General features: G+C 47.2%; 1 protein-coding gene across 24 annotated transcripts in view; it reads left to right on the top strand.

The window, feature by feature from the left end:
- Nucleotides 1-23,261, top strand: part of KATNAL2 (katanin catalytic subunit A1 like 2) — a 119,172-nt gene that overhangs the window by 62,240 nt on the left and 33,671 nt on the right. For 8 of the 24 annotated variants that reach the window (XM_089305170.1, XM_051851968.3, XM_089305166.1 and 5 more), the window contains exons 3-11: nt 1,624-1,790; nt 3,101-3,143; nt 10,201-10,318; nt 11,432-11,530; nt 12,650-12,748; nt 12,955-13,032; nt 16,077-16,175; nt 18,879-18,942; nt 19,075-19,193. In XM_089305170.1, the coding sequence (XP_089161296.1) occupies nt 1,624-1,790; nt 3,101-3,143; nt 10,201-10,318; nt 11,432-11,530; nt 12,650-12,748; nt 12,955-13,032; nt 16,077-16,175; nt 18,879-18,942; nt 19,075-19,193 (886 nt within the window). The remainder of the gene's footprint in view (nt 1-1,623; nt 1,791-3,100; nt 3,144-10,200; nt 10,319-11,431; nt 11,531-12,649; nt 12,749-12,954; nt 13,033-16,076; nt 16,176-18,878; nt 18,943-19,074; nt 19,194-23,261) is intronic. The other 16 variants (XM_070050236.2, XM_089305171.1, XM_089305167.1 and 13 more) reach the window with 3 other exon arrangements.

The following is a 23,261-nucleotide window of genomic DNA, read 5'->3' as shown; positions in this document are numbered from 1 at the left end:
CCACGTGGGAGATCTGGGTGGAGTTCCAGGCTCCTGGCTTTGGCCTGACTCAACCCTGGCTATTGGGACCATTTTGGGGAAGATCTCTCTTCTTCTCTCTGTCATTCTGCCTTTCAAATAAATAAAGGTAAAATCTTTTAAAAATGACAGTGAAGAACTGATGGTGAAGATGCTACTTACAGACACAAGAACCTTGCAGTATCATGTGTGAATGACTAACAACTTACCAAAAAATACTACAGCTCAGTGGGCACCATCTTCTCACACTCAATTTCCTTAGTGATTTTGTGCAACACAGTTTTGTCATTTTTTAAAATTTATTTCTTTGAAAGGCAAGAGACAGTGACAGGCAGAAATCTTCCACCCACTGGTTTACTCCCCAGATGTCTGCAAGAGCTGGGATCTGGCAGTCAGGAGCCAAGAACTCTGTCTGGGTCTCCTGAGTGTGGGTGGCAGGGACTCAACTCTGTGAACCAGCAGCTGCTGTCTGCTTGGACGCACAGTGGAAGGAAGCTGGAGTCAGGGAGAGGACCAGGACTCCCACCCAGCCACCCCTGTCAGAGACGCAGGCATCCCAAGTGATGTCTTTTTTTTTTTAAGATTTATTTTATTTATTTGAAAGTCAGAGTTACAGAGAGAGGTAGAGACAGACAGAGAGGTCTTCCATCTGCTGGTTCACTCCCCAGATGGCTGCAACGGCCAGAGGTGCACCAATCCAAAGCCAGGAGCTTCTTCCGGGTCTCCCATGTGGGTGCAGGGGCCCAAGGATTTGGGCCATCTTCTGCTGCTTTCCCAGGTGCATTAGCAGGGAGCTGGATTGGAAGTGGAGCAGCTGCTTTCCCAGGTGCGTTAGCAGGGAGCTGGATTGGAAGTGGAGCAGCCGGGTCTTGAACCGGCACCAAGTGATGTCTTAACAGTTGTTTCAAATGCCTGCCTCTCAACACGGCTTTGGAATTTCCTTCTGAGCTCATTACACATTCTTTGGAATTGCCTCAGTGATGGCAATTCTTACTCTTTGGGGTTGAATTTGCATCGCATTAATTGCCAAGTGTTATCCAAAATGAATGCTAGTGAATTAAGAGATAATTAAATTAGACAAATAAACCATTTTTGGCTAAAATTAGTAAAAATAAATCATGAGAATTTTTTTAGTTGATTTATTTATTTGATGCAAAGCAAGGCCAACGATGTTTTTGAACGATGGCGACATCATTAGAATGACTATGTAGCTTTCACAGACAACTATTTTTAAATTTTGTTTTGTCTTAAACATTCATTTTATTTATTTGAAAGGCAGAGATTACAGAGAAAGAGAGGGAGAGACAGAGAGAGAGAAATCTAGAACTGGCTCCCATATGGGATGCCAGCATCAGAGGCAGCAGCTTTACCCACTATGCCACAGCACCAGCCGACGACAACAGTTTTGAAAGGCAATATTTGGATATAGTCAACGTAGATGAGGTTCCTGTTTCTGTAGGCAGCCCTTGTACATACCAGTTTTTATCTAGCGTACTTTCACATGGGCATACTCTTTGCATTGTGTCCTTTGGGACTTGTAATATTTGTCGGGCTTTATTTTCTTATCTGGAATTAATCTTTCTTTTTCTTCTCTGAAACTGGCAGTTATATTGAGGCAGCCAACGCTTTGGAGCAAGAAACTAAACTGGGGTTACGACGCTTTGAAGTGTGTGACAACATTGACCTTGAAACTATCTTGATGGAATATGAGAGCTACTATTTTGTAAAATTTCAGAAATACCCCAAAATCGTGAAAAAAGCTTCAGACACAGGTAGGTGGCTTTTCCAGGAAGCGTGCCGCATCTCATCCTTGACAGTAGAGTCTTCCTCGTCTTGACCCCAGACAGATGGTGACCTCCTCCCTACACTGAGAGTAGGCCAGAAAGATCGTGTCACCTCTCTGAGATCCAGAGTGCGGCCATTTATACGTGATCGTCTACATATCCATGCCCCTTTAGTCAGGCTGGTATTTGTTTAAGGAATATATCTTTGAGGGCAATGAAGCGAAACTCCAGCATAACACAGTTACTTTTTAGAAGACCAACAACATTAATTTCTGCAGAGATGGAGGGAGCCGTTGGCAGGGGATAAGAGACAGAAGATTTTCTTGTTGGGAAGACCTCTTATCTATCTTGAAACTAACATGAAAATGAGTATTGGTGGAGCTAATAGCTCATGTATAGATAATGAAATGCTTTTGAAAGCCATCAATCCAGATAAGGATCAATACAATGCAAAGACTCACTGTAGGTTAGCAGTCAAGGAAGCTGGCAGGAGGAGAGATCTAAAGGGAGGGCCGATGTTTTGCCCTAACGTTGGCTTAGAAATCTGTAAGTGGGGGAAGTAATTATAAACCAAGGAAGATCATTGTCCTATTTACAAGGCACTTGTTAAGCCACAGGACTTTAACATTTCATAGAGGGACCAGGAAACCAAGAGGAGCATCAATTAAAAATGGCCAGAGCCAATGGGGTCTGAGAGGGGCTTTAGCTGGGTTCCTTCCCAATGTGGGGTGAGAACGAGGCTCCCTTGCCTGGCTGTTGCTGCATCTGAGTCTTGAGAGAAGACATTGACTCCTAACCACAGAGCTACCAGCACTGTTATCGACACGGTCTGATTTCCGGAAGGCGCCCTCGCATCTAGATTGGCGCCCGCGTGCTCCTGTGATCCTGGGCCCACTGTCTCCACTTGAAGGTAAACCGGCGGAGTCTAACTGCCAAGTGTTCTCTGCTAGACTCGTGCAATCACCCTGGTGACCCACATCCTGTGGCGAGATGGTGTCAAGTTCATGAAGGTGTGAGGAAACAAAACCTGCAAAGCTGGCCCGTATTGGAGTGGCCAGCGGGGTCACCACGTGGAGGATCGGAGGCCTCCGGGGGTCTCTCTCCGTGTGGAGACATTTAGGAAGCTCAGCCCTTTCTCTTCTTCAGTGACTGCTCTTCTCTCTAGATGAGAATAGCTGACAGCCTCAGGATTCCAAAAGGCTGCAGGACAAACTTTAAGAAGAATGTACACACACAAAAAAATCACCTTCTCTCTCTTAAATTCTTTTTTTCTTCCTTCCAATTTTGTTTTGCCACAGCAGAAAATAATTTACCACCAAGAAGTGGCGGGAAAACCAGAAGGTAAAGTGAATGGCCATTCCTCTCGCTCTGCTCAGCTCCAGGAGTTTGTGGGAGCCCTTTCCAGAAGTCTCTCCAGTGCAGCTCCCTGACTGTTTCTCCCAGTGATCCCTGACTGGACATGTGGGCCTGGGCTGCCCTCCAACGATAGCTGTCCAGGGGTTCAGCCCACATCTGTCTTGTTTTTATTTTATTATTTAAAAAATATCTTATTTGAAAGGGAGAGAGAGAGAGGGAGGGAGGGAGGGAGCGAGGAAGAAAGAGAGAGAGAGAGAGAGAGAGAGAGAGAGAAACAGGGACAGAGACAGAGATCTTCCATCTGTCTTGTTCACTTCTCAGATGCTTACAACAGGGCTGGGCCAGGCTTAGGTCAGGAGCCAAGACCTCGATCTGGGTCTCCCATGTGGGTGGCAAGGGCCCAAGTATCTGGACCGTCACTCGCTGCCTCCCAGGGAGGCATTAGCAAGAAGCTGGAATTGGAAGTGGAGGTGACTCAAACCCAGGCATCTGATATGGGTCGCAGGTGTCCCAAATGGCATCTTAACTGCTGCACCAAATGCCTTCCACTTCGTTCCAGTTTTACTACAAATTAGTGCATGCAAAATGCTCTCTCTTTCCAGGCCTTGTGCTATGAAAAGTATGGACCTCGGAAATTCAAAGACCCCGGGCCAGTGCTTTGGTGTAGTGGGTAAAGCTGCCACCTGCAGTGCTGGCAGCCCACATGGACACTGGTTAGGGTCCCGGCTGCTCCATTTCTGATCTAGCTCTCTGCTATGGCCTGCAAAAGCAGTAGAAGATGGCCCAAGTCCTTGGGCCCCTGCACCTGCACGGGAGACCCAGAGGAAGGTCCTGTCTTTGGGTTGTCGCAGCTCTGGCTGTTGTGACCATTTTGGGAATAAACCAGTGGACTGAAGACCTCTCTCTCTCTCCCCCTCCCCCCACCCCGCATCTGTAAGTCTGCCTTTCAAATAAAAAAAGGAAGGAAGGAAGGAAGGAAGGAAGGAAGGAAGGAAGGAAGGAAGGGAGAGAGAGAGAAAGAAGGAAGGAAGGAAGGAAGGAAGGAAAGAAAGAAAGAAAGAAAGAAAGAAAGAAAGAAAGAAAGAAAGAAAGAAATTAATTCAAAGACCCAAATTCAATTATTGGCTCTGCTATTTAGAAGCACTGAGCAAATTTTAAACACATAGTGAGTCCCTGGCACGTAGTGAGCATCCAAGACATGGCATCCTCCCTTTTTAATAGTCTGTGATTTCTTTGTGCACACCTTGATCCCACGGCCTGATCAGCCTGACGATGGTGAGCCGGCGGAGCGGGGGAGCCCACGTTTTGCATACCCCAGTGCTGGCCTTCGTAGGCCTGGTCTTCTCTGGTTTTTCCTTCCTTTCCTCTTGTTCATCTTCCACTCCTTTCTCTGCTTTCTCCAATCTAAATCTCATTTGGGACTTTCAGCACCCAATGGGAGCCACTGTGTGTCTTGAGTATCCTAAGGTTACACATTCTCCCCTCCTGGCTCCGGAACGCCCTGTCCTGCTCCTCCCACTCCCAGCCCACAGCCCCGTTGTCATGGCCTGACCTGAAGCACCCAGTAGTGCCAAGGGATGGCTGGCTGTGGGGCGGCAGGGCCTGCGAAGTTCTGCTCTTGCAATAAATCCTGAACTTCAGGAGAAGGTAAAAGTGGGTTCCTGGAGAGGCCGCGCAGCCACTGAGGCAGTGGATAAAATTGTAAAAGACCCTAGGATGTGATCTAAAACAAGATCGAGCTCACGCACAACTTAACTAGGCCCTCAAAAGCAGGAATTCTGTGTGCCCCCAGTAAGTTCCCCGCTCGTGCGAGTGCAGCCAAGAAGGCAAGGCCAGGGTGCCTCACAGGGCTGTTTGGCATTGCTTACAAAACTGCTCGTGGAGCCGGGGCATTCTTCAGGATAACGCTCATGGTAATGCCCGCCTAAGGCAACCACTGCTTTGTGTTCTTCAGGAACACTTTTATGGTTTTGACAAAAGTGTTATTCCTTTATTTATAGTTCCCATAAAGCTAGGCAGACTCTAGTAGTAAATGATAACAGCTCGTGAACACAGACAGTGAGGAGCATTTTAAGAGGCCGGCCTTGGAGCACTCTCTCCTAGAACACCCTCCGCGTTCTTTACCTCGCAGGCGCTTTGTAAGCAAACAGTGGAGAGGTGCTTGGTTTCCCTCTAGGGGTGCTGTGTGCCGGCGCACTTGACAGCTTAAGAGATCTCCAGCTCTCCTCTGAAGCTGTTTGTACCTGGCAAGCGTAAAGGTTGAGTAGCGAACGGCTGGCATGAGGGAGGAAGTGGAGGGAAGTGATACATGGTGTTTTGTGCAAGGGTAGGCATTGAAGTGAGAGGCTGTGCCATGGACTGGCCGTGACCATTCCGCATGTCTTTTCTGCATCTTGTGTCTCACGCCAGTGAGCATGCTCCCTGTTTACAGATTTGCTCATGACCCAAGGGAGGAAAAGCTATCTAGTGTGACGGATGACAGAAATAGGATCCCAAAAGGCCCTGACAGCGTGGAAGATAAGGCCAACATAAGATGAAAGTAGAGGTTTTAAATTCTTTTTTTTATAAACATTTATTTATTTTATTCAAAAGGCAGAGTTACAGAGACAGAGGGAGAGACAGAGACTGAGATATCTTCCATCTGCTGGTGCACTGGCCTCAGTGTTTAAATTATTATTATTATTTTTTTAAGATTTACTTATTTACTTGAAAGGCAGAGTCACAGAGAGGCAGAGAGAGAGATCTTCCATCCACTGGTTCACTCCCCAAGATGGCTGGAATGGCCAGAGCTGCACCAATCCGAAGCCAGGAGCCAGGAGCTTCTTCTGGGACTCCCACGTTGGTGCAAGAGCCCAAGGACTTAGGTCATCTTCTACTGCTTTCATAGGCCATAGCAGAGAGCTGGATTGGAAGTGGAGCAGCCAGGACTCGAACTAGCACCCACGTGGGATGCCAGCACTGCAGGCGATGGCTTTACTGGCTATGCCACAGCGCTGGCCCCCTCACCCCAGGTTAAAATTCCAATAAAAGATTCACAGCAAATCACTCCCCCATTACAAAGTAAGAGACCTAGAAATCTGAGATAAGGACAGGTGAGGACAGCTGAGTCAGCAGTGTGCTATAACTGCTGATGTGGTCTTAGGCTTCATCAATAGAGATCCAAAAAGCAGGAGGTCATTCTGTTCTGGTAAGAATACGTGAACAGAGAGAAGGAACCAAGAGGAGGAAGGCTCTGGGAGCCAGGCAACTTTAGGAATGAATGGTTGTGGCACAGCGGGTTAAAGCCCTGGCCTGCAGCACCGGCATCCCATATGGGCGCTGGTTAGAGTCTCGGCTGCTCCACTTCTGATCCATCTCTCTGCTATGGCCTGGGAAACCAGTAGAAGATGGCCTAAGTGCTTGGGCTCCTGCACCCACGTGGGGGACCCGGAAGAAACTCCTGGCTCATGGCTTCGGATTGACTCAGCTCCAGCCATTGAGGCCAACTGGGGGAGTGAACCATCAGATGGGAAATCTCTCTCTGTGTCTCTACCTCTCTCTGTAATTCTGCCTTTCAAATAAAGTAAATCTTAAAAAAAAAAAAAAGAATTAAAAAAAAGGAATTAATGGAGCCACTGGAGATGTTCAGTTTGGACAGAAGCTTGGGGTCTTTGCCCTCAAAAGGGGAATTGGACCCTTTCTGCAGAATTCTGCTGGGGACCCAGGATTTCATTCCTTATTTAGAAGAATTTTACAAATTAAGATCTACGGGGCCAGCACTGTGGTGCAGCGGGTTAATGCCCTGGCCTGAAGCACCAGCATTCCTTATGGGTGCCGGTTCAAGTCCCGGCTGCTCCACTTCCAATCCAGCTCTCTGCTATGGCCTGGGGAAGCAGTGGAAGATGGCCCAAGTCCTTGGGCCCCTGCACCCATGTGGGAGACCTGGAAGAAGCTCCTGGCTCCTGGCTTCTGCTCGGCGCAGCTCTAGCCATTGGGGCCAATTATGTGGATGCATAATTCTGAAAAATACATTTTCATCAAACATTATTCACTTAGGGCAAAACCAACTGATGGGACTGAAAGTCCGAATAGAAGCTGACTCTGGGCCGGCGCCGCGGCTCACTAGGCTAATCTTCCGCCTTGCGGCACCGGGTTCTAGTCCTGGTCGGGACGCCGGATTCTGTCCCGGTTGCCCCTCTTCCAGGCCAGCTCTCTGCTATGGCCTGGGAGTGCAGTGGAGGATGGCCCAAGTGCTTGGGCCCTGCACCCCATGGGAGACCAGGATAAGTACCTGGCTCCTGCCATCGGATCAGCGCAGTGCGCCGGCCGCGGCACGCCGGCCCCGGTGGCCATTGAAGGGTGAACCAACAGAAAAACGAAGACCTTTCTCTCTGTCTCTCTCTCTCTCATTGTCCACTCTGCTTGCCAAAAAAAAAAAAAAAAAAAAAAAAAAAAGAAGCTAACTCTGGTGGAGGGAACAATTGTTGATTGTGAAGGGTACTGGGGGCCTGCTGCGGGACTGTAAGTGGTGGTGGCTACACGCATGCATGCGCTTCACTAAAGGGGAAATAAACGTGTTCCCATGTTGCAGTGGGAGACGCAATCTAGAGAAACAGGACGTGCTTGGGGGCAGAATGTGTAAGCTGTTAGTTCTCCCAGTTCTCTGGCCTCTCTCTCTCTCTCTCTCTCTCTCTCTCCTCTTTCTGTGTAACTCTTTCATATAAATAAATAAATCTTTTTAAAAAGTTAGAGCTTTTTTTTTATTTATTTTTTATTTTATTTTATTTTTTTTTTGACAGGCAGAGTGGACAGTGAGAGAGACAGAGAGAAAGGTCTTCCTTTGCCGTTGGTTCACCCTCCAATGGCCGCCGCGGCCAGCGCGATGCGGCCGGCGCACCGCGCTGATCCGATGGCAGGAGCCAGGAGCCAGGTGCTTTTCCTGGTCTCCCATGGGGTGCAGGGCCCAAGCACCTGGGCCATCCTCCACTGCACTCCCCGGCCACAGCAGAGGGCTGGCCTGGAAGAGGGGCAACCGGGACAGAATCCGGTGCCCCAACCGGGACTAGAACCCGGTGTGCCGGCGCCGCTAGGCGGAGGATTAGCCTAGTGAGCCGCGGCGCCGGCCAGAGCTATTTTTTAATATTTATTTGAAAGGCAGAGTTGCAGAAGCAGGGGCAGGGGAGAAAGAGAGAGAGAGAGGTCTTCCATCTGCTGGTTCACTCCCCAAATGGCTTCAAGGACCAGAGCTGGGCTGATCCAGAGCCAGGAGGCAGGAGCCAGGAGCTTCCTCCGAGTCTCCCACATGGGTGCAGGGGCCCAAGGATTGGGCCATCTTTGACTGCATTCCCACACCATTAGCGGGGAGCTGGATCAGAAGTAGAGCAGCTGGGACTTGAACTGACGCCCATATGTGATGCCGGTGTTGCAGGTGGTGGCTTAACCCAATACGTCACAGCACCAGCCCCTGTTAGCACTATTTCAAAGCCAATTGCATTGCTTTGCATGTTAATGTTCTTGTCTTTGGCCATGTTGAAGCAGATCTTGTGGATCAGTGTATCCAGTGGGAAATCAACATTGGAAAACAGAGTCTCAGTTTCCCGCCAGCCCCTCAAGGATGATGCAGTAAATTTTACCAAAGATATTTGTGTATTATATTACAGTGATGCATAGAAAACATATTTTACGCATACATACATACATGAGAATACTTCAATCGTTTATGGAAAATAGAATTAGAAGATAAATTTATTTTGGTGCAAAAAATATGAAATCTGGGGCGTCATTGTGGTATAGCAGGTAAAGTCACCATCTGCATCACCGCCATCCCACATGGGCACCAATTCGTGTCCCGGCTGCTCTACTTCCAATCAAGCTTCCTGCTGATGGCCTGGGAAAGCAGTGGAACATGGTCCAAGCCGCTGGGCCCCTGCACCCATGTGGGAAACCTGGAAGGAGCTCCTGGCTCCTGGCTTTGGTCTGGCTCAGCCTGGGCCATTTTGGCCATTTGGGGAATGAACCAGTGGATGGAAGATCTCTCTCTCTCTCTCTGTTTCTCCTTCTCTCTCTGTAACCCTGCCTTTCAAATAAATAAATCTAAAGAAAAAAAAATAAGAAATGCAGTTGAGACAGCAGCTCTCTGAGGCCCAGAGATAGATGGCCAGGGACCTAGACCTAGCACAAAGGAAGGAACACTCCCAGTGAACCTCCCACAGATGCACCCTCGTGAAGGGACCAGAGAACTGGGAGACCTAACAGCTTACACACTCTGCCCCCAAGCACGTCCTGTTTCTCTGGATGGCATCTCCCACTGCAACACGTGAACACGTTTATTTCCCCTTTAGTGAAGCGCATGCATGCGTGTAGCCACCACCACGTGCAGTCCCGCAGCAGGCCCCCAGTGCCCCCAGTGCATCGACAGTCATCACCTCCACAGGAGTGAGCCTCTATTCGGACTTTCAGCCCCATCAGTTGGTTTTGCCCCAACTGAATAATGTTTGATGAAAACGTATTCTGCAAAATTATGCAAGGTCGGTGACAACAGAGATAGGGCAGGGCTGCCTTCCTCCCACAAGTCCCTCCTGAGGTTCACACAATGTGCTGAGAAGCCCTTTAAAGCTGGGGACGTCCAGGAGGCTGCATTAAAACCATAGACAAATGCCTAGATTTTCCTAATGTTCCTTAATTTGAGTGGGATGCTCATTCCTCCCCCACGCCTTTCCCCTAGTCTGATGCTCCAGTTAAAGAGGGTGGGAAGACACAGGGATGGACGCTTGGAGAATGTGCTTGGGACTAAAGCCATCTGCAGAAAGACTGAAGCCATGTGACGGGAAGAGAAATGAAGAGGGTGCATCTGGGGCCCCTCTCTCCAATTTGGAGGAACCCAGTGAGCAGCCTGGGGGAGGCAGGACAGGGAAGGGCAGGGTGCAGGGGTGGAGGGGTGGAAGGGTCCCAGTGTGGCCCATCTCCTTTCTTTTGAGAAGTTGTAAAGTGTACTACACTAGTAGTTTGCTCCAAATTTAGTGGTTGGAATAATTTCCTGCAAGGTCTTTGTTCCCTCCCTTAGGATGCTGAGTGACAGCTGTCAAAACCTTCCCAAGATCAATCAGCAGAGGCCACGATCCAAGACCTCTGCGGGCAAGGCAGGGGACGCCAAATCTCTCGCAAAGGAGCGTCCGAGACAGGTCAGGAGGCCTTTGCTCTATGCTTGTACTGTAGCTCGTGGCTGGGAAAGAACCTCAAGGATAAAGGCCACCTTGATTTATTTTGCAAGGATCTGTGTTTGTAAACTGCCATGTAGTCTAGTTGAATTGCAGATTTTCTCCCAGTGTGCTGCACCAAAACCACGGACAATCATCTAGATCTCTTAATGTTTCGTTTCTCAGTTTGAGCAAAAGGCTTTCCTGCCCCTCAGACTCCCCTGCGTCTGGGAACTGGGTGAGGGGCCCAGGTGGGCAAGCCTGGGGCTCTCTTAGAGCAGCAGAGCCTGGTTTGGGCAGGACTCTGTCCTCCCATCAGAGGTAACTGCAGGGTCCAGGTAAGCTTGACCGGGTTCCCAAGTGTTGGCCAGGGATGGTCTCCAGTGTGACTGGATCTCAGACTCTCCTGTTGGGCTGCTGCAAAACACACATGGCTGGTGCTCCCCCAAGACCTCCATGTCCCACTGTCATGGAGAAGACAGGGAGCGGCGAGTGGAGAGAGCCCTTCAGGTAGGTGAAATGCAAGCTCCGGACTTGGACATTCTACGTCCAGAACCTTCCTGGCTTCAAAGACAAGAGGACCAATGGAAACCTGAGAAAAGGAACGGAAAGAACAATTGTCAGAGCCTCCTGGGGGGTACCCAGGAATGATCATGAAACTCAACAGGTCAACAAGGAATCCCTCGCTCTCCATGAGGGCCTGTGGTTCTGGCCATTGCAGCCTGCCTCAGGTGGGAAGCAGGCAACGGTGGGGCAGATGAGTGCCACAGGGGGCTGGTTGACTTACTGCATCTCCATACTCAGTCACCCAGGCCACCCACGCTGCTGGTCACAGGGGAAAAGAGAAGTCAGAGAGTGGGCATGGGTTCAGGCACTACAGAACCGCCATTGGAAAATCTGCTCAGAGGCTGTGGCCTGGTGTCTTCTCTGTCTCCCAGGGACTGCACCTGTTGAGTCTGCACGGATGTGGGACTTCTCACTTGCTGGATGGATACCTCCCATGTGACTTTGCCCGAGGGACTAGGCAGTAGCACCCAGCATCTCTCTCCATTGCTTTCCACCTGCCACCTCCGACTTACTGTTTTTCCCTTTCTTCAGGAAGGCGTCAATAGCGCGCGTTTGCAGAATGCTGACTTTGGCTTAAAAATATCAAGGATCAACAAAGACAGTGGAGAGGACAACGCCCACCCACGAAGAGTAAGTGGAACCCAGGAAGCCAACTCTAAAGGGGGAATTCCTTTTTTTTTCATAAATGAAAATGGAAAGCATTGCTTTTGTCAAGCCAGGAAGTGAACCTGGAATGATCAAAGGCTGGTTATGAGCAGTGGGCGGGCGTTTGGTGCAGCAGCTGAGCTGCCTCTTGGGACACACTCGTCCCATGCTGGAGTGCCCAATTGAGTCTCCCAGCTCCTCTACTTCCGATCCAGCTTCCTGCTAATGCATGCTGGGAGGCAGCACATGATGGCTCCAGTGCTAGGACCCCTGCCACCCACGTGGTGAGCCCAGGTGGGATTCTGGGTTCCTGGCTTCCCTCTGCCCATTCCTGGCTTTTTTTTTTTTTTAAACATTTGGGGAGTGAACCAGCAAATGGAAAATTTGTGTGTGTGTGAGTGTGTGTGTCTACCTTTTCAAGCATGAGAATAAATAAACATTTAAAAAATAAAAGAATGAGACCATGCAGGGGAAGTAGTCAAACAAGAAGCAAATGGTATGTGTTAGAAATGGAAAGCTGTTCAAGAATTTTATTCAAATTAATTTCATTTTAAAGGATTTATTTACAATTTTTTTGTTCTAGATTTTAGAGTAAATCACCTTGTCCAGTGTTAGCACAGGTTCTTTTGAAAGCCTAACTATGGGGCCAGCACTGCGGTGCAGTGGGTTAAGCCATGGTCTACAGTGCCGTCATCCCATATGGGTTTATGGGCACTGGTCCAAGTCCCGGCTGTGCCACTTCCTATCCAGCTCCCTGCTAGTGACCTGAGAGAGCACTGGAAGATGGCCCAAGTCCTTGGGCCCCTGCATCCTCATTGGAGACCCGGAAGACGCTCCTGGCTTCAGCCTGGCCCCCTCCCAGTCATTGCGGCCATCTGGGGGGTGAACTGGCAGATGGAAGATATCACTGTGTCTCTCCTTCTCTCCATTCTCTCTGTAACCCTGCCTTTAAAATAATAAATCTTTAGAAAAATGAAAAAGAAAGCCTAACTGTAAGTCTGCCTGCCTACCAGAGTATCTGAGTGTGTCCTGAGTGAATGAGGCTGAGCTGCTAAGGGTGTCTCTCCGGTTTCAAGGGCATAAATAACCATCACTCCCTTCCAGGGCCAGATCATTGACTTCCGGGGGCTGCTCTCAGATGCCATCCAAGGAGCCACCAGTGAATATGGCTTGAACACCTTCGACTGTAACCCAGACCCCTCTGTGAGTGGCTAAGAGGCAATACTCATCTCTCGAACTGTCAACAGCCAGGTGGACTTGAGGAATACAGTTGTGAGCCCAGGGAAACCTTGTGTTCAAGTCAAGGGCCCTACCAGGCTGCCACCGTGGGTCTCCCGGAAGTCCAGGCCCCGTTTTCCTTCCTGAGCCAGGAAGGCACGTTGTAACGTGAGCCTTTCCCTTGCCCTCAGGAACGGCTGCTGAAGCCTCTCAGCGCATTTATTGGCATGAACAGCGAGATGCGAGAACTGGCAGCCGTGGTGAGCCGGGTAAGATCCGCTACTCAATTCACAAATTTACGGAGGCGAATGGGGGCTCCTGGAGCATTGTGGGCTGCTTCTTTTATTAATACCAATAAATATGATCATTTATTTATAAAGTGCCCCCACTTGCAAAGGCACTCATATTGTTCAGAGGCACAATAATGCATGATAAATAAATTATGGAATCATAAAATCACAATATAAAAAGCTCACCATCTCACTACAGAGGCCAAGAAAACCCAAACAGAAAAAGGCTTAGAAGGGAAGGGACAGGTGAAGCATTTTCTAGCAGAGTCAAGAGTTAAGGAAAGAAAACCTCTTAGAGAAGGAGTGTAACTGCCTATTTTGTTTAAAGAAAACAAAGTCTACAAATAGATCCGGAGTCTGATGCTCTCATACGTGAACATTTGCTTGAAAAACAAGACTCATAGGAACGATTTTACCATCCCGACTACTGATTTGTCAGGCTGGCACTCAGAATCTAAAGGAGATGAAGTGTATTGATTCTGGGGCTGGAATCAGATCCTTCTCTTTCTAGCTGTGTGGCTGTGGGTACGTTCCTTGGGCATGGAATAGATTCCCGAGTTACAGGGCACTTTTCTAATCTAATGATCTCGCATTTAATTAAAGTCTGAAACTCAGGCAGGCTCAGAGAAAGGTTTAGAATGATCCCCAGAATGCACAGCTGCCCCCACTTAACTCAGGGCTCCTCGGCTGCCTCAGATCAGTTGAGATCAGGTGCACGCTGGGGTCCGGGAACATGAAGGAGACTCGGTCCTTGCATGCAAGTTCCTTGTCTCATGACCAGAGTGACTTTAAAAGCAGGGAGGAGGAAGATGACACACAGGAAAGAGGCAAAAAGTAGAAAGGGAGAGTGAGAGGCCTCCGGGCAGAGGCGCACCTATGTGAAAAGGCAGCCTGTGTGCGTTTCTGGTGAGCCGAGCAAGAAGCAGAGTGGTGGGAAAGAGAGTAGCAGAGAGAGGCAGGGTCCTAAGAGAGGCTCTGCGAGCAGACCCCAGGGCTGACGGTGGCCTGCAGGAGATGGGGAGCCTTGCAGAGAACATGGAGACACCAGGTGTGGGGTTTGGACCAGTGAGAGGCTGTGAGGGACTGAGTGGAGCTGAGGGGATGAGGATGCGTAAGAGAGCAGAGCAAAATATTTTTTCGACTCCACAAAATCTGTTTTCTCCTTGCCTTGTTTACCAAAGGATCACATGATTAGTGAGGACAGAACCGTCGAGTGGACGTGGTCTGAAATGATTGCATCTGGAATCCTTTCTGTAGTATCTCGGGAGACAACCATTCAGCCCCTGCTAGAATGCCTACAGTGACAGACAGCTCACCACCTGCTCTGGCAGTCCTGTTTGATAACTCTGGGTTGTTATAAGGAGTAATGGGTTCCTGCCATATATGTGGGAGACCTGGATTGCATTCCCAGGGCTGGCCATTGCAGGAATTTGGGGAGTAAGCCCATGGATTGGGCTCTTTTGCTCTCTCTCTTTCAGAATAAATAAACAAAATAAAACAAAATAAACAAAAGAAAGTGAATAAGTGGTGGGCCTGTGTAGACCCAGGTTCTTTTTTAAAAAATATTTATTTATTTATTTGAAATCAGAGTTACACAGAGAGAAGGAGAGGCAGAGAGAGAGAGAGGTCGGTCTTCCATCTGATGGTTCACTCCCCAGATGGCCACAATGGCCAGAGCTGCGCCAATCCAAAGCCAGGAGCCAGGAGCTTCTTCCAGGTCTCCCACACAGGTGCAGGGGTCCAAGGACTTGGGCCATATTCTACTGCTTTTCCAGGCCATGGTAGAGAGCTGGGTCAGAAGTGGAGCAGCCAGGTCTCAAACTGATGCCCATATGGGATGCCAGAACTGCAGGCAGTGGCTTTACCCACTATGGCATGGTGCTGGCCCCAGACCCAGGTTCTAAGACCCTATGGATTCTCCCAAGACTTCTGAAAGACCGAATTCTCTGTCATCCCATGCAAGAGTGGAATCTGTATTTCGCACAACTCAAATCACTTGTATAAATAGTGTCAGTAATCGAATTGGAACTCCTGTTGGGGAGGGAACTGGGTGGATGGAGGACAGGAGGGGGAGCCAACCTTTCACCAGCATTTTAAAAATGTACTTTTATATTTTTGAGTCATGTGTATATGCTACTCATTAAAATAATTAAATAAATACAAGAGTAGTTTCCAGCTTTGCTCTGTAGTCATCCAGAATGACTTTGGAAAGAGCATTTTTTTTTTTTTGATGTAACATTCCAGATATTGTTTGCCCAAAATAGCTCCTGCGGAGAAAGGTCCCTGAGTGAGAGATCTGAGCTGTCTGGTGAAATTGAAGTTTGGAATCTGTAAATTAGTTATCAGTAAAAGCTACCTTAATTGATTACCCTAGATGGTTGCTACAGGGCTCTCCTCTATGAGGGTAAAAAGGCGCTTGGGCTTGGCCGTCCCCTGCCTTGAATTCTGTCGGAGAAATTGCTCTTGCTAAAGGTGGGGAACGATCACTAGGGAACAAAGAGAAATTGGTTTCAGAGGAGCAGTATTTCCTGTATGCAACAAATTAAGAAAGTGTTTGCAAGATCAAGGAGCAGGAGAGAGGCCTGGGCCTGCTAGCAACTGTGCTTCCCAGTCAAAGCTAGTGTAATTTGAAGGCATATTCGGTAGCTTCTGTGATTATGGCCATAAATCAGCATGGTTGGCTATTGACTGAAGACAGGTAGAGTCCATTGTTAGCAGATTTTCCCCCTCTAAAAGCACCATATCATATCATCAATATCTTCTTCAGGGAAAATCACTGAATATTTTCATGCAATCCCTTTGGTGAACTAACCCTAAATTACTATATATATATATACAAATTATAAAATACATATACACCTGTATACACTATATACATACATACATATGTCTAATATGAAAAATTTTTTCTCACCATCACTTTATGTTCTATTGTAAGTCAAGCATTCTTTGCTCCTGTGTTTATTATTACAGCTACAGAGGGAAACATTAGTTTTAACAAAATGATCAAATGTGCATTGCAGGACATTTATCTCCATAATCCAAACATAAAGTGGAATGACATTATTGGACTGGATGCAGCGAAGCAGTTAGTCAAAGAAGCTGTTGTATATCCTATACGGGTGAGGATGGGCAGCCTCTTGGGGGTTGTTTCTGTTCATTATCCATTGGACAAGCTGTATGTCACGCACCCAGCAGGAAGGGAAGGGCAGGATGAATTTCTGTCTACAAATCAACTTGTTGCCTGTGTCACAACACATTGTGAACACTGGAGCATCCAGATAGTCGATTTAAAATTGGATTACATATTAGTTCAAGGCAGGTGTTTGCTCTAAGTGATAATTTAAGATCTAAAAGTCTGTTGTATATATGAATTGTCAGCTGCTATAGATTGCCTCAATTAGCCTGCCTCCCTACAAACATACTTATTATAGTAGAAATACTTCCCCTTGGACAGAGCCATTTTACTTTGTTTTCATATATCCTTCCCTCACCCCCACCCCCAGTGTTATGGGGGGCTTTTCTTTTGGCTGGTTGTGAAGATCAGACAGCTCCTTCCAGGGCAGGGAGAAGCCCAGCCAGCCTGTTATGCTCATGACTTATTCTTGACAAGTCTCTGTGTGGTTCACAAAATGGGTAGAAAAATAGAAAACACTATGCTCCATGTTTGGCTTGTAACTGTGGTAATAAGAAGGTTAGTGTATCAGTTAGCTTTTGCAGTGTAACACACCACCCTACAACTTAGTGCCTTAGAGCAACAACCATCTATTCTTCTATAATTCTGTGGGTAGACACTTTGGGCTGAGCTCAGCTGGGCTGGTTCATCTCTTTTCCAAATGATGTTATTAGCCAGACTCAATCTCACATCTGGAGCATCAGCCAGAGTGGCTGGAAAAGTTGAAAGACCCAGGGCAGCTGAGATCTTCCTCCATGTGGCCTCTCATCCTTTAGCAGGCATGCCCAGTCTGATCACAGAGGGTTCTCAGGGACAAGAAAGTCCGAAGTCACGAACATTTTGCATGTGCCTTTCTTATAGTTCTTGTACTTGCCAGACTTATATTTTCAAATTGCTCCTTATATTTGCCAGAATTGGCTGAAGCTGTAAAGCTGGGCCCAGATTCAAGTGGGCCCAGAGACTCTACCTCTTAAAAGAAGGAGCTATCAGCAACTTGTGGCCATTTTTCATAATCTCCTGCAGCCAGAATTACAAGTTTATTTTATTGAATAAAGTATTTATTCTCATCACTGAGCCCATGCAGCCCCTGATTTGGGGACAATTTTGTTCTAAGGATGCAAATATCACTAGATTTTGATCATATTTCCCACCTCTGGCTTCCTGTGTTCAGACATGGAGATAAGAAATTATTGGTGTTAAGAATGAATAGACGCTTACTGACTCACCTTTTTCTTTTTAAAAAAAATTAAAAAAAAAATTTTTTTTAGACAGGCAGAGTGGACACAGAGAGAGACAGGGAGAAAGGTCTTCCTTTACCGTTGGTTCATCCTCCAATGGCTGCTGCGGCAGGCGCGCTGGGGCCGGCGCACTGTGCTGATCTGAAGCCAGGAGCCAGGTGCTTCTCCTGGTCTCCCATGTGGGTGCAGGGCCCAAGGACTTGGGCCATCCTCCACTGCACTCCCGGGCCACAGCAGAGAGCTGGACTGGAAGAGGGGCAACCAGGACAGAATCTGGTGCCCCAACTGGAGGATTAGTCTATTGAGCCGCGGTGCTGGCCATGACTCACCTTTTTCTATAAGCAGAACTACAGCAGCAAACTCTCTGAATGGATAGTACAACTCTGGATGTGTTGTCGCTGTAGTATTACATACTCTGTAGATGATGGTGTACTTGATTGGCATCAGCAAGAAAGCAATAGCTAGTTATGATTTTACTATGAATTATTCTGCCCCTCTTCTCTCCACCAACCCTGCCCACCCCACTAGCTTGTTTGAATTCGAACGACTTTGAGAGACTCACCAAAGTGTGGGCATGTTCTTTGGAGTCTAGCGTCTCATGCATTTGCCACTGAATGTTCCCGGCTTCTGAGACAGGCTTCAGCATAGCTTTGTACTCTGCTTACATACACTTATTTGTTGGTTCCAATATTTCTCTTCTAAAAATTTTAAAAGTTTTTTATTATTCTAAAGGGGGAGAGAAGGAGGGAGAGGGAGAGGGAGAGGGAGAGAGGGGGAAAGAGAGAGAGAGAGAGAGAGAGAGAGAGACCTTTCATTTGCTTGTTCACTCCCCCAATGCCCTCAACACAGCCAGGGATGGGCCAGGCCAAAGCCAGGAGGCCAGAACCCAATCTGAGGTTCCCATTTGAGTAGCAAGGTCTCAAGTACTTGAGCCTCCACCTGCTGCCTCCCAGGGTGCACTAGCAGGGAGCTGGAATAGCAAGCAGAGCTGGGACTCGAACAGGCACCCAGATGTGAAATACAGGTGTTCCAAGTGCTGACTCAACCACTGGCACCAAACACCTGCCCCTGCAGTGCTTATCTTAAAGTTTTTACCTGCTTTACATCATTCAAAAGATTGCCAGATGTTCCGTATGCAGGACTCTGGGGGGAAATGATGCGTGTCAGAAATAACCATTGTAATGGACAGGAAAAGTGCCTACACTTTTAAGAAAATTATTCTTTTAGGAAGTTACAAAAATTGCCAGGCATTTTCACCAAGTGTGAAAATCAAATTGGGAGCCATGAGACATACACAGACACAGCCTTGAATCTTAGAGGGGTGCCCTTTTCACTCTAGTGTTGTTGCTTTCGCTAAGGGTGCACAGCTGACATACCGTGTCCAGCCTCATCGTGGTTCCTTGTTCCCACAGTATCCACAGCTGTTTACCGGGATTCTTTCTCCCTGGAAAGGACTACTGCTCTACGGCCCGCCAGGTAAACACGATCAAGCGCATGGTCCATTTAAGCCCTGGGGCAAATGAGAGTGGAGGACCACTTCCGTCAGCAGTGTGAGGCGACTTCCGGCTTTGAGCGGAAGGCCGATGTCTTATCCACGTGTATCTCCAGGTACAGGGAAGACTCTGCTGGCCAAAGCCGTGGCCACTGAATGCAAAACCACCTTCTTTAACATCTCCGCGTCCACCATCGTCAGCAAGTGGAGAGGGGATTCAGAAAAACTCGTTCGGGTAGGAATTCTTAATTTCGGTGTTTTTAAAAATGAGGTCTAGCAGAGAACGGGGCTACAAATGACACCGGAGCTGATTTGCTTTTAAGTGATGTTTGTGTTAGATTGTATTCTGGATTTTTTTAAAGTTTTTATTTAATGAATGCATTTTTTCATATATACAACTTTAGGGATACAGTGGTTCTTTCCCCCATACCCATCCTCCTCTCCCCCAAACTCCCATCACACCTTCCTCTCCATCTTCCTCTCCCATCCCCTTCTTCATTATGGTTCATTTTTAGTTTGACTTTGTGTCTGTGTTAAGCATAGACTTTAACAGCTTGCACCCATGCACACACACAACATATAGAGTACATTTTGGGAACAAAATTTGCAGTTGATTCTCATAGTACAACTCATTAGGGACAGAGGTCCTACATGAGGAGTAAGTGTGCAGTGGTTTCTGTTGTTCCTTTAACAATTAACACTCTTATTTATGATGTCAGTGATCACCCAAGGCTCTTTCCATGGGCTGTCAAGGCTATGGAAGCCTTGTGTGACCATAGACTCCATCAGTATTTGGACATGGCCATAAGCAAAGTGGATGTTCTCGCCTCCCTTCAGAGAAGAGTGCATCCTTCTTTGATGGCCCTTTCTTTCCACTGAGGTCTCACAGAGATCCTCCGTGTAGGCTATTTTTTTTTTTTTTTTTTTTTTTTTGCCAAGGGTCCTGGATTTCCCTGCCTGAAATGCTCTCACAGGCCTTTCAGCCAGACCAGGAAGCCTTAAGGATTGATTCTGAGGTCAGAGTGTTATTTACAGCAAATGTCATTCTAGGAGTCTGCTGTGTGGACTGTTTCCCATATTGGACTTTCCTTCCTTTTTAATTCTGTTATTATTACCAGGCACTTTATGTTATTTATATGATCACTTTATACTTAAACCTATCTATATGTTGACTTTAACATTTATTATGATCATTTTAACAGTTGGCATTTTTTCCACCAATTTTTATGGGTTTGGAGTCCCTTGACAAGTTCTTAGGCTGTACCCTACAAGTAAGTCTATAGGACTGTATGCAGAACTATACTGCCTTACAGTTGTAGTCTACCTCCTCCTCTCTTATTCCCCCTCTTATTTTTAACTGGGATCTTCTTCCAATTGGCTTAAAAAACATATGATCTTGATTCCCAAAAGCTTGGCAAAGGGATTGACTATAACTTGTGGGTATTAATGATGCCTCCATCAGCAAGACATACTTCTCCCTTCCTTTGGGAATTAGACCAACAGCCCATTTTCAATTTGTGTAGCTTAGGAATAGAAACTGGGAAAAGTCTGTCTCTGAAGTAACCTATTGTTTTTCATCATTGAAGAAGCGCTCATTAGTCAGCATGTGCAGTCTATCCAGTTAACATTTATTGAAAGGCGATTACTCTGTGCTCCTCCCTCTACCAGCTACTCTAAGGAAGAATAAGGAAACTTAAAACTTAATTATTCTTTCTGATGCTCTGAGCAACTTTTCCTCCACAGCACCCATGCCCTGCCTTCCTGATGAACTTGTTTCTGTCTTCACAGTAACTTCTTCATAGTCTTCCTGGTATAATCCATATTATAAAATTTCACTATATAGTTAAGAGAACACCTGTGTATGATTTATGACTCACAATGAAATGGATCCTTGTGAGAAATGCTGTCATCAGTCTGTAGCATGATAAGTAATATTAAGTAAATATAAAATACTATCTATTTTTAAAATAAATTACAATATTATCCTGAAGTTACATTCCTTTGGATGACTCATTTCCTAATGATTATGGCCTATTTGGAAGTTGTAATAGAATATTTTTAAAGAATTGGTTCACCTAACCAATCATTTATTACTTTGATATTTTTCTCAAATTGTTTCAAGCACATATGTTTTTATAGACTCTTATCACCTCTTCAAGCTTCTAACTTGTGGGAGTATTCATTGATGCCATCTATGTTTTTGTTCTTTGTCTTTGGTCTGACTCAGTGCCAGGTCCAAAAATGAGGCATGAATTTAGCTGCTGCTACATTTGTGGTTTCCGTGTGATTCTAGTTAGCTGGATTTCAATGAACTAAATGTCAGCCAACAATAATTCTTAAAAAAACTCAAAGCTGGCCGGCACCACCACTCACTTGGTTAATCCTCCGCCTGTGGCGCTGGCACCCCAGGTTCTAGTCCCGGTCGGGGTGCCGGATTCTGTCCCGGTTGCCCCTCTTCCAGGCCAGCTCTCTGCTGTGGCCTGGGAAGGCAGTGGAGGATGTCCCAGGTGTTTGGGCCCTGCACCCGCATGGGAGACCAGGAGGAAGCAACTGGCTCCTGGCTTCGGATAGGCACAGAGCGCCGGCCGTAGCGGCCATCTGGGGGGTGAACCAATGGAAAAAGGAAGACCTTTCTTTCTCTCTCACTGTCTAACTCTGCCTGTGTAGTAACCAAAACTTAAAAAAAAAATCTTTGCCAGTCTACTGGTGAAAAGCAAATTTCGGTGGTTGCGTGTACATTTCTTTGATTTGGAATGAACTTGAGCTTGTTTTTATACCCTTAGGAGATATGTGTGTTTCTTTTTTCCTGTGAAATGCATTTTTAGGAATGGAGATTTAGAAAAATCATTCAAGGAAAACACCCAACCTCTGCTAACTTTGAAGGATCTTGTCCCATTTCCCTTCAGAAATTATTTTCTCCATATTTTCTGAGCTCTTGGAAAGGTCGCTACCTGGAAAATCTTACGCGTGATGTCGGGCTCCTCCCCAAGAAGCTTCCAGAGGAAGAAAGCCCTTCAGGGCCATCCCGTGACTCAGAGAAGCTTTTTCTACCATTTGTTTCTCTTTCCGTTCCAATTAGAGAGTTATTTATAGGGAAACTTTGGCTTATGTTCCTGCCTCCCCTCCTAATGTTCGTGTCTCTTAGGAGTTGAGCGCTCTTGAATAGTTGAGTGGTCTTTTTAGCAAATGCATACACCTGTTGATCCTTACATTTCTGAACGCCCCCCAACTGTATGATTTACCGTCCTCCATGTACCTCTGAAAATTTTAGTCTAATGCTTCCAGAAGCACTTACCCGGGGTTCTATTTATTGTCTAAGAATGGAGAGAGCAGTGGCGTGGGAGACCTAGGCTCCAAATACGGTCTGCCTTCCAACTGAATCTTTGGTCTAGTAGAGGCTTTTGGTCTCTCTGCTGCCAAGTGAGCACCTAAACAATGAGTGTGGCTCTGCGAGAGAGCTCTAGCGCTCTATTTTTTGTTGGGTAGATGGCTGCTGTTGTAATCACCATTAGTATGGCAGATGTTTGGGCTTTTCTTTTTGTGACAAGGAAGAAACGTTACTTGCTTCTAAATAGTTGCTCTCCGTTGAATTTTTTTTTATTTTATTTTTTTTTTATTTTTATTTTTTGACAGGCAGAGTGGACAGTGAGAGAGAGAGACAGAGAGAAAGGTCTTCCTTTTGCCGTTGGTTCACCCTCCAATGGCCGCCGCGGCCGGCGCGCTGCGGCCGGCGCACTGCGCTGATCCGATGGCAGGAGCCAGGAGCCAGGTGCTTTTCCTGGTCTCCCATGGGGTGCAGGGCCCAAGCACCTGGGCCATCCTCCACTGCACTCCCTGGCCACAGCAGAGGGCTGGCCTGGAAGAGGGGCAACCGGGACAGAATCCGGCGCCCCGACCGGGACTAGAACCCGCTGTGCCAGCGCCGCTAGGCGGAGGATTAGCCTAGTGAGCCGCAGCACCGGCCTCTCCGTTGAATTTAAAAGGCGTTTGTGATGAGTGTCCGTGCACTGTGCACTGTCATTGTTCCCTCAGTTCTTTAGACCCAGCCCATTGTTCCAATGAAGCAGGATTCTGTGAAAAGAGCGAGCTGGCACGGGAGCTTGCATGCACGAGGAATTTCCCATTTTGGTGACAGAGACACCTGCAAGGTATAACCTGCCACTACGAGTGACAGCCACAGTCTGGCTTTTTTTGTCTGAGCCTTCCCCTCTTGGTAATACTTTGCTAGTGCCGAGTAACATGGAGAGTAAATCCCCCGCACCTATTAAAGAACCTTGTTTCTTTTCTGCATCGCAGCCACTTT

The sequence above is a fragment of the Oryctolagus cuniculus genome, chromosome 10 (genome assembly GCF_051225735.1).
Source record: "Oryctolagus cuniculus isolate XC-2025 breed Fujian yellow rabbit chromosome 10, ASM5122573v1, whole genome shotgun sequence".
Lineage (NCBI taxonomy): Eukaryota > Metazoa > Chordata > Mammalia > Lagomorpha > Leporidae > Oryctolagus > Oryctolagus cuniculus.
This window is presented reverse-complemented; position numbering and strand designations above follow the sequence as displayed.